At 58.7% G+C, this 17,783-nt stretch overlaps 2 protein-coding genes across 3 annotated transcripts; both read right to left on the reverse strand.

Moving 5' to 3' along the window:
* Positions 1 to 19: 19 nt before the first annotated feature.
* PIWIL2 (piwi like RNA-mediated gene silencing 2) lies at positions 20 to 9,887 on the reverse strand. Its single transcript, XM_048287347.1, is given in 21 exon segments — positions 20 to 854; positions 1,829 to 1,936; positions 2,879 to 3,132; positions 4,099 to 4,204; positions 4,483 to 4,571; positions 4,879 to 4,998; positions 5,076 to 5,177; positions 5,669 to 5,857; positions 6,834 to 6,947; positions 7,031 to 7,171; positions 7,256 to 7,342; positions 7,459 to 7,543; positions 7,710 to 7,898; positions 8,016 to 8,129; positions 8,355 to 8,435; positions 8,543 to 8,664; positions 8,751 to 8,868; positions 9,078 to 9,188; positions 9,264 to 9,421; positions 9,423 to 9,445; positions 9,791 to 9,887. Coding segments are annotated over 21 exon segments (2,565 nt in total). The 3' UTR covers positions 20 to 697.
* Positions 9,888 to 12,457: 2,570 nt separating this feature from the next.
* POLR3D (RNA polymerase III subunit D) lies at positions 12,458 to 16,624 on the reverse strand. Of its 2 annotated transcripts, none has more exons than XM_048287323.1 (8): positions 16,445 to 16,624; positions 16,242 to 16,285; positions 15,338 to 15,483; positions 15,118 to 15,245; positions 14,873 to 15,044; positions 14,544 to 14,791; positions 13,054 to 13,206; positions 12,458 to 12,877 (listed from the first exon to the last, which is right to left on the reverse strand). In XM_048287323.1, exons 1-8 carry the CDS (start codon positions 16,607 to 16,609, stop codon positions 12,755 to 12,757), a joined length of 1,179 nt encoding a protein of 392 aa, XP_048143280.1. In that variant the 5' UTR covers positions 16,610 to 16,624; the 3' UTR covers positions 12,458 to 12,754. The 2 variants fall into 2 exon arrangements, with proteins under 2 accessions (XP_048143280.1, XP_048143279.1); XM_048287322.1 differs by having other exon boundaries at positions 15,118 to 15,242; positions 16,445 to 16,610.
* Positions 16,625 to 17,783: the final 1,159 nt, after the last annotated feature.

Below are 17,783 nucleotides of genomic sequence, written 5' to 3' on the forward strand. Positions count from 1 at the left end.
AAATCCATGAGGGAGCAGCTGCCAGCAACGATTTTATTGGAATGAACCAAAAAACTGCTTACAGCAAGAGAAAAATCAGGGAAATCCAACTTCTCCTGCCCAAGGCAAAAAAAAGCACGTGAAATAGGTGGAAATTCAAACCTTTCCCTGGGGTAATGACCTGAATCCACAAAGAATTCTCCTTGGAAAACCAGTGACTCCTCAAGGACGGGAGAACTGGCCAAGCTGGAGCTGGTTTGTTCAACAGCAGCTTGAAAAAGCCCAGGAAAAAAACCCTTTAAACCTGCATGGAAATGCAAGGAACTGGGGGGGGAAAAGCCCCAAAATCTTTGGGATTTACATCCAGCACCTGCACAGGGATGAGCTGTGGGAGCAGCAGCACCTTTGGGGCTCATGAACTCAACCCCCTCTCCTGGGAGGGCTGGAAACCAGCGGCATATTCCTTTGGGTTCATCCCCACGGACAGAATTCCCAAAAAACCCCCCAGGGCCTGGGATGCTGCTGCAATCCCGAGCACCCTCTAAACCAACAAACAAGGAACAAATGAACACCAAAACCAGGGAATTGAGGAAGATCCCCGCTGGCAGGGGGGCCAAACAGCGGCAGGTGGGGAGCGGAACTCCGGGCTGCAATCCCGATTTTCCGGGTGCAATCCCGGATTTCCCGGTGCCATCCCGGTTTTGCAGGTCCCGGCAGGTTAAAGGAAGAAGAGCTGCTCGCTGAGGTGGGCGCTGGGCTCGTGGTGCAGGACCTGGCCCACCAGGAATGCCAACTTGTGGGCGTACTTGCAGGGAGCCGGGACACGGACGGTGCCCGGCCAGTTCCAGTACAGGTGACACAGCTTGAAGGTCAGCCTGGAAGGGACAGCGAGGAAATCGGGCTGAGGGATTCCCGGGAATGGGGCTGGATCCGGGCTCACATCCCTCCCACAACCTGCTCGCAGCCGTGTTTCTTCCAGAGGTTGGGAACCCGCCTCGTCCACGTCCTCCCAGTTCACCCAGTACACCCAGCAGGCTCAGCCCGGTGCCTGCATGGGGACCTGCGCCCCCCCAAACTGCTCCAGGGGTTGATTTACCCAAAAACCCCAAATTTGGGGGGTCCCATGTGGGTCCTCATCCTATAAGGCTGCTCTTCCTTCTGTGGGATATTGGGGGGGGGTCTCTGGGATTCCTGCCCTTTTCTCTGGAAGATTCTGGGGGGGCTGCAGGATCTCAGGGACTCTGGAACCCCCAACCCTTCCCCTGGATGATTTTGATGGTCTCTCCCCTTTCCCAGGGAGGATTTTGGGGGGCTGCAGGATATTGAGGAACTCTGGGACCCCTGCCCTTCCCCTGGATGATTTTGAGGCTCTCTCCCGTTTCCCAGGGAGGATTTTGGGGGGGCTATAGAACATTGGGGGGCTGCAGGACCCCTGCCCTTCCCTCTGCAGGATATTGAGGAATTCTGAGATTCCTGCCCTTTCCCCTGGATGATTTCAAGGTTCTCTCTCCCTTTCCTAGGGAGGATTTTGGGGGGCTGCAGGATATTGAGGAATTCTGGGACCCCTGCCCTTTTCTCTGGAAGATTCTGGGGGGGCTGCAGGATCTCAGGGACTCTGGAACCCCCAACCCTTCCCCTGGATGATTTTGAGGCTCTCTCCCCCTTTCCTAGGGATGATTTTGGGGGGCTCTGGGACCCCCGCCCTTCCCCTGGATAATTTTGAGGCTCTCTCCCGTTTCCCAGGGAGGATTTTGGGGGGCTCTGGGACCCCTGCCCTTCCCCTGGATGATTTTGAGGCTCTCTCCCGTTTCCCAGGGAGGATTTTGGGGGGCTCAGGACCCTCCCTTACCTCTGGAGGTGCTCGGAGCTGAGGTTGGCCGTGTTCCACATGCAGATGTAGCGCGTGGGAATGCTGCAGCCCTGCCGCGAGTGATGGGCCAGCAGGAAGAAATCTTGCCTGGGAAAGGCAAAACAAACCCCAATTTCAGTTTTTTGCACCCCAAAAATGAGCATTTTTGAACCTCAGGGCGCTCTGAACCCCAGACTGGGCTTTTTTTACACCCCAGAATGGTGGTTTTGAACCCCAAGGGTTTTATTTTTGCAATCCATGAGGGGTTTTTGCACCCTGGGGTGGTTTTATAACCCCTTTTTTTTGCACTCAAGGTGTTTTTACACCCCAGAGCATCTTATTTCATAAAGAAAACAAATTGTAAGATACCTTAGGATATATTTACAACCATTTTTTTGCACCCTGGGGGGTTTTTACACACCAATTTTTACACCATGGGGTGGTTTTTTTGTACCCAGGGTGGATTTTTTCCACCCTGGGCTATTTTTACAACGATTTTTTTTTTGGCACCTTGGGAATTCTTTTGCACCCTGAGGTTCTTTTTACACACCGGGGTTTTTTTACAACCATATTTTCGCACCCAGAGTGGATTTTTTCCACCCTGGGGTATTTTTACAATGACTTTTTCGGCACCCTGGGCATTTTTTTGCACGCTGAGGTTTTTTTACCACCTTTTTGCACCCTGGGGTGGTTTTATCACCATTTTCTTGCACCCAGGGTGGATTTTTTCCACCTTGGGGCATTTTTACAACCATTTTCTTGCACCCAGGGTGGATTTTTTCCACCTTGGGGCATTTTTACAACCATTTTCTTGCACCCAGGATGGTTTTACAACCATTTTCTTGCACCCTGGGATGGTTTTACAACCACTTCTTACACCTTGGGCTGGGTTTTTTGCACCCAGGGTGGATTTTTTTCCACCCTGGGGTGCTTTTCCCACCATTTTTTTTACACCCAGGTTATTTTTCTCCCCCCTGGGGTTGGTTTTTATCCCTTCCCAGGGCGTTTCCTCCCTGTCCCAGCTCCCCCAGCCCCATCTCTGCCACTCACCAGTCCGAGCTGGTGACGCTGTGGTCGATGACGGTGCCCAGGGGAGGAGACACCAACTCCTCTCCTGTCAGGCAGTAGAAGTTGGTGCTCAGCTGCTTCTGCACCACCACGACCACGAGGCTGGGCTGGTAATTTTGGAAGGTGTGGAAGCTCTTCTGGAGCTGGGGCACCTCATATTTGAGCACCGTGTCCAGCTGGGGGTCGGACACCCCGTCCCGGTACACCACGATCTTCATGGGCAGGGAGTGGTTCAGCTGCGGGGGAAAAATGGGGAAAATGAGGAAAATCTGCTCATTTTTTTTTATCCTGCAGCCTGTACAGGATTACCTGAGAGGGGAGGGGAAAATATTCCCTGGTCAACAGAAGTTTGGGAATTCAACCCACCACGTTCAGCCCTGCTGAAAATGAGGCTCGAGGTGGGTTTGGGGAGGGTTGTGTTTGTGTTAATCCCAGAATTCCAGACTGGTTTGGGTGGGAAGGAGCCTTAAAATCATCTCAATTCCACCCCCTGCCATGGGCATGGACACCTCCCGCTGTCCCAGGCTGCTCCAGCCTGGCCTTGGGCACTGCCAGGGATCCAGGGGCAGCCACAGCTCCTCTGGGAATTCCATCCCAGCCCCTCCCCACCCTCCCAGCCAGGAATTCCTTCCCAATATCCCATCCAGCCCTGCCCTCTGGCAGTGGGAAGCCATTCCCTGTGTCCTGGCCCTCCAGGCCCTCCTGCCCAGCCAGCTCCCAGTGCCCAGGGCTGTTCCTGCAGCACCCACAGAGGGACGGGAAAAAGGAATCAGAGAATCCTGGAATGGTTTGGGTTGGAAGGGACCTTAAAGCCCATCCCATTCCACCCCCATTCCATCATCCCCCGTTGCTCCAAGCTGGCCTTGGGACACTTCCAAGGATGAGGCAGCCACAGTTTCTCTGGGAAAATCCCAAGAGCTGGGATTTTTCCCAGCCCCTGCCCTGTCCCAGGCTGCTTTTCTCACGCTGGGGACAAGGGACAGGGCCCTGGGAGCTCTAACGTGGCACTTCCCTGTGAGCAAACTGATCCCAAGGCACGTTCCCGAGATAAGGATGAGCTGTGCCGGCTCCACATCCAGTCCAAAGGCTGCTGGGGATGTTTGCTCCCCTGCACGTATCCAGGCTGGAGGTTTTTGGGAGGTTTCCCCCCTTGTTTTGAGGGAATGTGGAACCACAGGAGGGTGGTTTTTGGTTGGCCTCACCTCATAGAAGCGCTTGAGGGCTTGGGAGAGGCAGAGGCGGAGGCTGTCGGCGATTTCCTGGTGGGGCATCTGGAAAACCACCTTGGAGTACCACTTGGTGAGGATGCTGGGCATGGAACGGGAATGAGCACCAGGAACGAGCACTGGGAACCTCCCCCAGCACCGGGCAAAGTCCTCTGAGGTCTTGTGCAACCCCAAATCGGCCCTGGCTCAGCATTCCCAGCCCTTTCCCAGCGATTCCCGACACAAACACGCCAGGGGAGACCTTGCTGAGCGCAGCAGCTCGGGGAGAGCAGCATCCTCACCCCCTTCCCGGCCAAGGAAGGAGATTTTGGGGTGGGAGATCCCTGAAAATTCTCCCTTTCCCAGGGGGAAGCCACGTACTGGTTCATGCTGGCCACGAAGCCGATGACGGAGCGCATCCCTTGGCTCCGGCTGTGGTGGATGTCCATGCCCACAACCATCAGCTGCTTCTGGAGAGGGGGAACAAAAATGGGATTTAGGGATCATGGAGCAGGGAAAGGCAGGTGGGATTTAGGGATAGTGTCCATGCCAACAACCCTCAGCTGCTTCTGGAAGAGGGAAGAACAGCCAGGTGGGATTTAGGGATAAGTCAGACACCTCCAGGCTCGGATCCCTGCAGCTCCCAAGGGACTCACGTGCACCCAAGAGAAGCCAACCCCGACTCTCCAGCTGCCTCAGCCCGTGCCCACAATAATTCACCCCCTCCAGAGCTTCCAGGCTCATCCCAGGCTTCTTCCCAGGGTTTTCCTGCCTTACCAGCGGGATATCAACCCCCCAGAGCTGCCCGCCCAGCTTGCAGTTGATCTGCAGCAGAACTTTCTGCACCACACTCCTGATCTTGCCGGGGTGGCCCGTGAGGGACTGGGCGTTGATGACCTAGGGAGAGGGAAAACTCAGGGAAAAGTGAGGCTGGAGGCAGCCACGGCTTCCCGGGAATGGGGGTCCCAGCCCACCTGGGAGGGCACCGGGGTCTGCACACAGCAAAGCTTCTTGACGGCCCCGTAGATGTCGTCCCGGCCGTTGGGGATGAGGCACAGGAGCAGCTGCGCCTTGTCCTGAAGGAGATCATGGAATTGTTCCGGTTGGAAAAGCCCTCCAGGATCACCGAGTCAAACCTAAGGTCACCGATAACCCACGTCCCCAAGGGCCACATCCACGGCTCGGAGATGGGGACTCCAGCACCTCCCTGGGCAGCCCATTCCTGTATTTAACAACCCTTCCCATTCCTGTATTTAACAACCCTTTCCCATTCCTGTACTTAACAACCCTCTCCCATTCCTGTACTTAACAACCCTTTCCCATTCCTGTATTTAACAACCCTTTCCATGAAGAAATTCCTCCTGATGTCCAACCTGAGCCTCCCCTGGCACAGCCTGAGGCTCCTCCTGTCCCTTATTCCCAACCCCACCTGGCTGCACCCTCCTGTCAGGGATTTTAGGGAGCAATAAGGCCCCTCCTGAGCCTCCTTTTCTCCAGGCTCAGCTCCACTCCAGGTGCTCCCATCCCACCTTCCCGATGATCCCCCTGGGATGTCCCCACTCCTCACCTGGCTCCCCAAAGAACTCTGGATGCTCCTGACGTAGGTCTCGATGCGGTCGTCCCGCAGCTCCTGCACCGTGGGCTGTCCCACCTGCATTCCCATGGAGCCACAGCTGCTCCTCATGGCCGCCAGCAGGTCCCTGGCCAGGTGCTGCAGCCGCTTGGGATAGATCAGGAGCCAGGAATTTATGGAGATCTGGGAGAGAAGCGAGGACAGGCCGTGGTTTGGGAGGCACATTCCCCTTTGGGAGAGGAGAAACCTACGGAGCACAGAGGGAAATCTGGGAGAGGAACACTGGCCCAAGGGGAACCTGGAGCACAGCAGGGAAATTGGGAGAGGGAAATTTGGGAGAGGGAATTCAGGACAAGAGGAACCTGGAGCACAGAGGGAAATCTGGGAGAGGGAAATTTGGGAGAAGGAAATTTGGGAGAAGGAAATCAGGACAAGAGGAACCTGGAGCACAGCAGAGTTTGGGAGAGGGAAATTTGGGAGAGGGAATTCAGGACAAGAGGAACCTGGATCACAGCAGGGAAAATTGGGAGAGGGAAATTTGGGAGAGGGAATTCAGGACAAGAGGAACCTGGAGCACAGAGGGAAAATTGGGAGAGGGAAATTTGGGAGAGGGAATTCAGGACAAGAGGAACCTGGAGCACAGAGGGAAATTTGGGAGAGGGAAATTTGGGAGAGGGAAATTTGGGAGAGGGAAATTTGGGAGAGGGAATTCAGGACAAGAGGAACCTGGAGCACAGCAGGGAAAATTGGGAGAGGGAATTCAGGACAAGAGGAACCTGGAGCACAGCAGGGAGTTTGGGAGAGGGAAATTTCGGAGAGGGAATTCAGGACAAGAGGAACCTGGAGCACAGCAGGGAAAACTGGGAGGGAGAAAGTGGCTCAAGAGAAATCTGGAGCACAGAGGAGAATCTGGGAAAGGAAAAGTGGCCCAAGAGAAATTTGGATCCAATTCCTACAAGCAAAAGGCTCCCTCCACCCTGGGATGAGGTGGGAAAGCAGACACCACAGCCACATACCTCCAACTCCTTCGGAAAAGCAGGCTGGAGCGCAAATCCAACACAAACAAGGGAAGGGTTTGAGCTGGAAGCGGCTCAGCCGGAATGCCAGCGCTGAGGGAAACCCATCCCAGTTTTCCCAACGAGGGGAGGCTGCTGCTCACCACGGCGATGGGCGCTTCCTTCGTCACCTCCCGGTGCCAGCCCAGGTCCTCGGCGGGAAGGAAGGAGCGGTGCCGGAGGTTGATCCGCTCCCCGGGCAGGATGTGACCCTGGGTCTGGGCAGAGCAGGAATCTCCAGAGCTGCCTCCCCTGCCTCCATTCCCTTCAGAGGGAAGGCCGGGAGCCCAGCAGCCCTTACCCTGTAGATATCCGTGTCCAGGCACAGCCCCCAGCGCCCCAGCTCCCGGGAAGCGTCCGGGGTGTCCTGGATGCGGTGCAGGAGGCTGGTGAGGCGCTGGTAGTGCTGCTGGGGGCTCTGGATCATCTCCCACATCACCTCCTGCACCGGGAACACCTCACAGTGAGGGAGGGTTTCCCAAAACCCTCGGGAAAGCCGGGATCAGGGGATGAGGCAGGCTCTGACCTTGAGCGTCCGGCTGTTGTTCCGGAGGTCGGAGAGCCCGGTGAGGAAGGTGAGCTCCGGCACGAGCAGCACCATCTCCAGCTTGCGCTGCAGGGAGGGACAGGCACCGTCAGCATTCCAGGGGCTGGGAATCTGGGAATCCCTGCTCTCCCCAGGGGCTGCAGGAGCCCGGAGCAGCCCGTGGATCTCCGTGCCCGGCTCACCTTCCCCTCCGGCATCTGTTTCTCCTTGGGTTTGTGGACGAGCAGCGGCTGGTCCAGTTCCCTGATGGTGATCCCGTAGGTCTTGCTGGAAAAACAGCACCATCACACAACCCTGGAATCTGGGTTTGGATCTTGTAAAACACTCACTCCCAACCCTCTGCCGTGGCCAGCGAAACCTCCCTGCTCCCGCTGCCCCACCGGGCGTGGAGCCCTTCCCATTCCCACGGGATGATCCAGCAGCTCCCCCTCACCTGTAGTACTCCACGAAGGTGATCTCCTGGCCGCTGGCCAGGGTGAACGTGTCCTTGGGGGTCTTGTCCCAGTCGATGTCGTCCACGCGATAGGTGCGGTTGTTGTAGCGGGTCATGACCACGCTCCCCACCAGCTGCTTGATGCACTCGTCCTGGAACGTTCTCTGGCACTGGGCATGGATGGTTTGCCTGGGGAGAGGGGAGAGGCTCGTGGGATGCTCCTTGCCCGTGCTACCCCGAAAACAAAGCGCCTTTCGCAGCGCCCTCGTCCCCGAAGCTTTTGGGGCTTCTTCCCGCTTTTCTCACATCATGCTCAGGACGGACTCGCTGCGGATGATCTTGTGGATGGCGTCCACCATGAGGAAGAGCCCCCCGTCCTTCCTGCGGATGCTGACGGCGTAGCCCGGCCAGATGTGGAGGCTGTGTCCGGAGGGAAAGCGGCCTGGGTTAAGCCGGAGCAGCCGAAAATCCAGGGAGTTTTGGAGAGGGAAATTTGGAATCACCCAAAACTCAGGGATTCATTTCCCAGCTCCCAACTTCGCTCCATAGTCAGCCTGACCAGAGCTGACCTGGGAAAACTTCCCAATTCCCAGGTTGCCACGGAAACAGTGATGATCCTGTGGGAAGGAAGGTGCCAGCACCCACCTGTGCTTCTGCAGGGTGGTGGCCTGGGCAGGCTCAAAGAAATGTCTCCCAACCAGGCTCATGTTTAGGATTTTCATCACCCTAAGCAAGGAAAAGCAGGGAAAGTAGGACTGGATGAGGATCGGCAGGGAGGAGGAGGAAAGGGGTCTCCTCCTCGGAGCTCAGGAAGGGTCTCTGTGGTCTCTCACCTGCGGAAAATCACGTTGTAAAAGGGGACGCAGAGATCCGAGCTGGGCTCCAGGATCTTGGTCATCTGGATGTTGATGGAAATCTCCTCCCCGTCGCTCTTCCTCTGAGCCTTCAGGCTGACCTTTGGCAGGGCCAGAGGGGGATCTCCCACCCAAAACAGGGGCACCCCTATACCCCCAAACTGGGTGAGAGCCCCCCACCCCTTACCTTGGGGATCTGCACGGGCAGGAAGAGGATGGAGCCGTCGAAGGCCATCACGTCCCCGGTCACAGCGCGCTGCTCCTTCAGCATGGCAATGCGGGCAGCCCTGCACTCCACCTCGGGGCTGGGGGCACACAGCGGCTTTTCTCCCTCTTCTGCCCACCCCAGACCTCACTCATCCCCCCTCAAAATCCCCCTTGAAGGGGAAAACCCAGAGCTCTTTGTTGTACTGTGGCTGTTCCACCTCACAGAAGCAGGAAGGACACGCAGGGCTCTGCCTGGGCACACCCCAGCCTCGAGGGGCTGTGGGAGACCCTGAACCCCCATTATCACCTGAAGGTAACGTGGTACTGGTAGACAGCTTCGTTCTGGCAGTGGATCTTGACAAAGTTCAGCCCCACGGGGACGGCAGCTCCCTTCGGCACCGGCTTCGTCCCCTGCGGCCTGCGAGGGACAGGGGCTCAGCACTGACCCAGCAGCACCTGCACCCCAAATCCCGGGGCTGGGGCCATCACTTACGGCCTGGCAGCAGCCGGGGGGGTCTCCGGGGTGGGCGTGGGCAACAGGCAGGGCCGGGGGCTGGGTGGGCACAGGGCGGGCACAGCGGCGGCTCTTCCAGGCTGGGTGGGCAGCGCGTCCCCTCTGCCTTTCCACAGGATCCTGAGTCCCCGGGGGGGGGCTGGGGTGAGCCCTGGCACACGCTGGGGGTGGCCTGGCTGCAAACCCCCAGTGGTGACCCCGAAATCCCCCTGCTGTGCGGGTGGACCCTCTGCTCCCACCCCCCAGCAGCCTGGGGGGGTGGGACTCAAAACACCCAATTTTGGGGATAGAGGGATAAGAGGGACAGAGGAGATGGGGAAGACAGAGGGAATAAGGGACCAGAGCGGATATATGGGGCATGGGGGGAGAGAGGGGATGGAACGGGATAAGGAATGGGGGCAGAAGACAGAAGGGGACAGGAGGGACAGGGAAGATGGAGCGGGACAGGAGGACCCGGGGGAGGACGGCACTGACGGTTTAGGGGTTTAGGGGTGTGGGGGACTCACTGCCCGCGCGTGGGGAGCGCCGCCAGCGCTGCCCCCGTGTCCTCCTGCTGCTGCTGCTGCGGCTGCTCCGGGCCGGGCGGAGCCAGAGCCCTCCCATCGCCAGCGCCGCCCCGGCCTGCGGGAGCAGCGGCACCGTCAGCGGAGGAACGGGGCTCGGCTGGCCCCTTCCACCCCCCTCACCACCGGCACCTACCGAGGGGCCTCTCCCGAGCCCGCTCGCCCAGGCCCAGCCCGCGGAACAGCGCCGGGAACGGCGACGGCGCGGGTCGGGGCTCGCCGGAGGCGGGCGAAGGCAGGCGAGGGGAGAAGCCCGCGAGCCCGCGGAACCCCCGCGCCATGGGGGCGGTGGGGCCGGGGCCGGGGCCGGGGCCGGGGCCGGGGCCGGGGCCGGGCCTGGGCGGGCGGAAAGGCCGCGGCGGGTCCATGTCCGCCCCGTCGAGGCGCGCACGGAGCCGCGGCCACGCCGCCGCCGCCGCCCAGAGCGCACGCGCGGCCCCGCCCACCCGCGAGCGCGGCGCTGATTGGTCCGCCCGAAGGACACGCCCCCATTCCCCCCCGCAGCGGCGGCGCTGAGGGCAGCGCACGAGGAAAGGGCGGGGGCGGGAAAAGGGGGCGTGGCCAAATGAAAGGGGGCGTGGTTATGCAAAATAGGGCGTGGGCGTGGCGGGAGGAAGGGGAGCTGCGATGGGGGCGGGGTGGGGGGGAAATATGGGATTGGGGGGATAATATGGGATTGGGGGGGATAATATGGGATTGGGGGGATAATATGGGATTGGGGGGGATAATATGGGATTGGGGGAAATATGGGATTAGGGGGAAATATGGGATTGGGAGGGAAATATGGGATTGGGGGGATAATATGGGATTGGGGGGGATAATATGGGATTGGGGGAAATATGGGATTAGGGGGAAATATGGGATTGGGGGGAAATATGGGATTGGGGGGATAATATGGGATTGAGGGGGAAATATGGGATTGGGAGGGAAATATGGGATTGGGGGAAATATGGGATTGGGGGGGAAATATGGGATTGGGGGGATAATATGGGATTGGGGGGGATAATATGGGATTGGGGGGGATAATATGGGATTGGGGGAAATATGGGATTGGGGGGATAATATGGGATTGGGGGGGATAATATGGGATTGGGGGAAATATGGGATTGGGGGGATAATATGGGATTGGGGGAAATATGGGATTGGGGGGGATAATATGGGATTGGGGGGGATAATATGGGATTGGGGGGATAATATGGGATTGGGGGAAATATGAGATTGGGGGAAATATGGGATTGGGGGGGATAATGGGATTGGGGGGAAATATGGGATTAGGGGGATAATATGGGATTGGGGGGGAAATATGGGATTGGGGGGATAATATGGGATTGAGGGGGAAATATGGGATTGGGAGGGAAATATGGGATTGGGGGGATAATATGGGATTGGGGGGGATAATATGGGATTGGGGGAAATATGGGATTGGGGGGATAATATGGGATTGAGGGGGAAATATGGGATTGGGGGGGATAATATGGGATTGAGGGGGAAATATGGGATTGGGGGGATAATATGGGATTGGGGGGGATAATATGGGATTGGGGGGGATAATATGGGATTGGGGGGATAATATGAGATTGGGAGGGAAATATGGGATGGGGGGGATAATATGGGATTGGGGGGGATAATATGAGATTGGGGGGATAATATGGGATTGGGGGGGATAATATAGGATTGGGGGGATAATACGGGATTGGGGGGAAATATGGGATTGGGGGAAATATGGGATTGGGGGAAATATGGGATTGGGGGGGATAATATGGGATTGGGGGAAATATGGGATTGGGGGGATAATATGGGATTGGGGGAAATAGGGGATTGGGGGGGATAATATGGGATTGGGGGGAAATATGGGATTGGGGGGATAATATGGGATTGGGGGGGATAATATGGGATTGGGGGAAATATGGGATTGGGGGGGATAATATGGGATTGGGGGAAATATGGGATTGGGGGGGATAATATGGGATTGGGGGGGAAATATGGGATTAGGAGGGAAATATGGGATTGGGGGAAATATGGGATTGGGGGAAATATGGGATTGGGGAGGAAATATGGGATTGGGGGAAATATGGGATGGGGTGGAAACGGGGGTAATGTGGGATGGGCAGGAGAGCGCTAAGGTGGAATTTGGGGGGTTAAAGGGGATGGGGTGGGAGGGAGGTGGGCTGGAATGGGGTAGGAGAGGGGTAAAATGGAATTGAGGGGGTAAAACGGGACAGGGAGGTGGGGGTAAGATGGGATGGGGAGGACGAGATGGGATGAGGCAGGAGCGGGGGATAATATGGAATTGGAAGGGTAAAGTCGGATATGGGGGGGGGGGTGGGATTTAAGATGGGATGGGGTGGGAACAGCGGGATTTAAGATGGGATGGGGTGGGAGATCACCATGAGAGGGGCAAGTGCAGCCCCAGCCCTGCCCAGGTAGTTGGTGTCCCCCATTCCTGCTCCCTGCCCAGGCCATTCCTCACCCCCCAGGACACTCAGGCTCCTGCCATGGGGATGGGGTGGGGGTCACCCACTGCCCCCCACCTGCTGCAGCCGTGCCCAGGGACCCCGAGGCCTTGCAGGGCTCAGCAGAGGTGACAGAACAAGACGGAGCAGCCCCACGCAGGGGGAAAAGAGGTTTTATTCCAGGTTTCTCCTCCAGGACGCGTGTCCTGCTCCCACTAGCGTGTCCTCAGAGCTGGCGGACACCCCACGCTCCCACACATCCAGAGATCCCCGTTTGGCACTGGGGGGAAGCCGCCGGATTGGGGGGCACAGCCGGACCCCCCCGCAGGGCTGGGAGGAGGCGGGAGCTGGCTCTGTGCCCACACCTGCACGAGCCCCCTCCCCACGCCCCAAAGGCACATCTGGAGGGGCTGAGGGTCCGTCCCCGGGGGCTGGGGGACCGGGACCTCCTTGGCTACCGGTGCCGGTGCTCCAGGAGAGCCTCGAAATCCGGGGAGCAGACCAGCTTGTGCCGCACGTGGCCCAGCACAATCATCTCGCCCGTCCGGTTGTCCCCGATGCCGACGGACACCAGCTCCTGTCCCATGGGGGAGGAACACCCGTGAGCAGCCTGATCCCATGGGAATCCCTGGGAAAAGGGTCCCAGAGGGCCACCAGCAGGACCCTTCCCCACCGCTGTCCCAGGGAAGGGCTGCCCAGGGGTTATTTTGGGGTGAAACCCCCCAAAATTGGGTGGCAGTGTCCCCCCGATACCTGTAGGAAGGAGCAGGGGGTGCCCATGGTCACATCCAGGGTCACCTTGCCCAGCACCAGCTGCACCTTTCCCGACTTTCGGATGAGCAGTTTCCCCACCTGCCCCTCGGGGAGGTCGGCCAGGGTGCAGGTGTTCTCCGCCTGCTTCGCCTCCTGCCGTGGGCACAGCGGGGTTGGGATCGCACCGCAGGGTTGGGATGACACCACAGGGTTGGAATGCATCACAGGATTGGGATCACATCACGGGATTGGGATCACACCATGGGATTGGGATCACATCACAGGATTGGGATGACACCACAGGATTGGGATGACATCACAGGATTGAGATCACACCACGGGATTGGGATCACACCACGGGATTGGGATCACACCATGGGATTGGGATCACACCACAGGATGGGGATCATACCCCGGGATGGGGATCACATCACAGGATTGGGATCACACCATGGGATTGGGATCACACCACGGGATGGGGATCACACCACAGGATTGGGATGACATCACAGGATTGAGAGCACACCACGGGATTGGGATCACACCACGGGATTGGGATCACACCATGGGATTGGGATCACACCACAGGATGGGGATCATACCACGGGGTTGGGATCACATCACAGGATTGGGATCACATCATGGGATTGGGATCGCACCGCAGGATTGGGATCACACCGCAGGGTTGGGATCACACCGCAGGGTTGGGATCACACCACGGGATTGGGATCGCACCATGGGATTGGGATCACACCACGGGGTTGGGATCACACCACGGGATTGGGATCACACCACAGGATGGGGATCATACCACGGGATGGGGATCACATCACAGGATTGGGATGACACCACAGGGTTGGGATCACATCACAGGATTGGGATCATACCATGGTGTTGGGATCACATCACAGGATTGGGATCACATCATGGGATTGGGATCGCACCACAGGATTGGAATCACACCACAGGGTTGGGATCACATCACAGGATTGGGATCACATCACAGGATTGGGATCACATCATGGGATTGGGATCACATCACAGGATTGGGATCACACTGCAGGGTTGGGATCACACCACGGGATTGGGATCGCACCATGGGATTGGGATTGCACCACAGGATGGGGGGACAGCACCATGGGATGGGGGGGACAGCACAGGATTGGAGGGGAAAGGACACCACAGGATGGGGGGGATGATGCCATGGGATGGGGGGGCACATCATGGGATAGGCGGGAAGTCACCATGGGACTGGGGAAGATGACGCCGTGGGATGAGGGGGAGACATCACGGGATGCGAGGGAAAGGACAGCACGGGATGCGGGGGATAATGAACCAGGGAGGAACATGACGCCAGGGGGACACTACGGGATGGGGTGGAAAGGACACTACGGGATGGGGGGACATCCTCATGCGCTTGGGGGAGATGACACCACAGGAGGAGAGGGCTCACACCCAGGGATGAGGGGACACCCCCACCGAGCCCCTACCTGGCTCTTCTCCTGCTTCACCACCACCACCTGCCCGTCCTCGTTGTGCAGCTCGGATTTGATGGGTTTGGAGTCGTGGGTGGGGGGCTGGCCGGGCAGGGTGTCGGGCAGCTGCAGGAACACCAGCTCCTCCTCGGCCGCCAGGCTCAGCTGCTGCAGCAGCTCGGCCGCCGACACATCCCGCGGGAATCCGGGGGGGCCCTTGGGCTGCGCCGCCTTGGGATCCTCCTCACGCGGCTCTTCCTTCACTGCAGAGGGGCTGCGTGGGCACGGGGCAAACAGGGACACCCCCAGCTTGTCCCCGCTGTGTCCCCCTCATCCCAGCCCACCTTTCACCGCCGGTGGGTCCAGCTCCATCTTCTCCTCCTTGGATACAGGGAGCCACGGCTGGGTGTCCTCCTGCTCCGCCGCTTCCTCCTTGAAGAGCCACCCCGAGTGGGCCAGGGGCAGCTGCACCGGCTTGTTCCGGATGTCGTTCTTCAGCCCCGGGTCGTCCAGGAACTGTGGGGACAGCACAGGGGACACTCAGCACCACCTTGGTGGCACCAAAGCCACCCCCTCCATGCCCACTGACATCGTCCTTCTGCAGCATCCGCAGGATCTGCTTCGTCTCCTCGTCCGTCTCCCGCTTCTCCTTCTTGATGTTGATGATGTGCGAAGGGCCGAAGTCGGACATGTCCACGGTCTTGTCCCAGGAGCCTGCTGGGGGGGGGACAGAGGAGCAGTCCCGGGTCACCCCGAGCCGGTGGGACCCCCCCCATCCCCAAAAAAACCCAGAGGGGAGCTGCCCTTACCTTTCTTCTTCATCATTTCAGCAGGGCCCTGCTCGAAGATGGAGTGGGACTGGATGACCTCGGGCCGGCCCCGGCCCCGGCCGTGCCCATCCCGCTGCCGCTCCCGCTCCTTCTTCTCCTTCTTGACGGACACATCCTCGCGGGGCCTGCGGGGCACGCAGGGGGCACGTCACCCCCAGGCCTGCCCCGAGCCCCTCCCAGGACATGGGTGTTCTTGGAAGGGACCTCTGGACATCACCCAGAGATGTTTGTATGGATATTTGGGATATTTCCATAGGTATTTGGGATATTTCTATGGATATCTGGGATATTTCCATGAATATTTGAGATATTTCCATGGATATTTGGGATATTTCCATGGATATTTGGGATATTTCTATAGATATCTGAGATATTTCCATGGATATTTGAGGTATTCCCATGGATATTTGGGATATTTATAGGGATATCTGGGATATTTCCATGGATATCTGGGATATTTCCATGGATATTTGGCATATTTCCATGGATATTTGGGATATTTATAGGGATATCTGGGATATTTCCATGGATATCTGGGATATTTCCATGGATATTTGGGATATTTCCATGGATATTTGAGATATTTATAGGGATATCTGGGATATTTCCATGGATATTTGGCATATTTCTATGGACATTTGGGATATTTCCATGAATATCGGGGATATTTCTATGGATATTTGGGATATTCCTATGGATCAATGGGGTCTCCTCTCACTCCTCCCTTCTCTAGACCAACCAGGCCCAGCTCCCCAGTCTCTCCTCCTTGGACAGATGCTCCAGACCCCAAATCATCCCTGTGCCCCTCTTTTTACCCACAGGGAACCCCCCTGCTGGCAAATCCACCCCTGTCCCCTCTGGAAACAATTCCAAGGCCACTCACTCCTCCTTGATCTTCCTGCCGATGATGTTGGGGGTGAAGGTTTTCTGTGGGACACAGAAGGAGAGGGACCAAAGTCACGCCACGAGCCGGGACCAGCCCCACAAACCAACTCCTCCACACCCCAAAACCCCCAGCCCGGGGTCCCCAAAGCCCCGCTGGGGCAGCACATTGGGTGACCCCAATGTGGGGAAGGGGGGTCTCACCTTCTTGACGCCGCCCAGGGTGAGGTCTCGGGAGCGGATGGAGGGCAGGCGGCCCGGGCTGAGGGCGGGGGCTGCGGGGCGTCTGCCCAGCACCCCCCGAGCCCCCGGCAGCCCCGGCCGGAGGCTGCCCGGGGAGCCCGAGCTGCCAGAGCCCCCCTCGGCCATCCTGCGGGGAGGGGACACGGTCAGGGACACGCAGGGGGGCTCAGGGGGGTCCTGCAGCCCCAAACAGGGCTCAGCCATACACCCCCCCCAATAATGAACCACCCCCCTGCGCCCCTAAATAGGGTCCACGAGAAGCCCCCTTACCCAGGGGGGGTCGTGTCCCCCCTGCAGCCCCCAGGACCCCCTCCCCAGCTTTCTCAACCCCCCCGTGCACCCCCAAAAAGGAACAACTTGTCCCCCCCTCCTCAGGGGTCTCAGACCCCGCGATCTCCCCGCTCCCCCTTCACAAAAGGCTCTCAATCCCTTCGTTCCCCCCAGAACCCCCTTGCCCCCACTCCCCAGGGGCTCAGACCCCCATTACCCACTCACACCCCCCCAGAGCCCACTCGCAGCCCCCTCCTCATGGGCCTCAGCCCCGCAGGACCCCCCTGCGCCCCCTCCCCAGGGGTCTCAGCCCCCTCCTCGTCCCCCTTTACCCCCTCTCACCCCTCTCCCCAGCAATCTCACCCCCCAATACACCCCCAAAGAGGACGCACTCTCCCTCCGCTCCCCAGGGCTCTCACCCCTCTCCTCGCACCCCCCAGGACCCCCTCGACTCCCCAAAAATCTTCCCCCCGCCCCCGCCACGCCGCCCCTTACCCTGCCCGGGCAGCCACGGGCTCGCCACCCCCACTGCGCATGCGCGACGCACGGCGCGCCCTTCCCGGGGCGACGCTGCCGCCGCCATCTTTGCTGAGGGCACGGCGGTGTTGCCAATGCGCCGCCATCTTTGTGGTTGGCATTGCCCGACTCCGTGTGAAGGCGGCGGCGCCATCTTTGTGATGGGCAGTGCCCTGTTCTCCGGACCGGGCAGCGCTGAGGGGAGATTTTTTTTGGGGGGGGGGGTCACTCAGTCCTTCATTTCACACCCTCACGGGCTTCCTGCAATGCAAACACCTCCTCATGGTCCTTTACAGCTCCACAGCCAGCCGGCACCCCCACCGGGAGGGTTCATGCGTGGGCACCAACACCCGCCTCCCCTCTGCAAAAATTTGGGGGGCAATGAGGATTTTGGGGTGCTCCGCCAGCCGTTCACCTCAGAAAAGCTTTGTCCCTCCAAAAAGGGTGTTCGCTACGTGCAAAAGAACAAGTACCCCCCCACCTTGGGCTTTGCACCCCCATTCCCGCGGGGGTC

The sequence above is a fragment of the Corvus hawaiiensis genome, chromosome 27, assembly GCF_020740725.1.
Source record: "Corvus hawaiiensis isolate bCorHaw1 chromosome 27, bCorHaw1.pri.cur, whole genome shotgun sequence".
Classification (NCBI taxonomy): domain Eukaryota; kingdom Metazoa; phylum Chordata; class Aves; order Passeriformes; family Corvidae; genus Corvus; species Corvus hawaiiensis.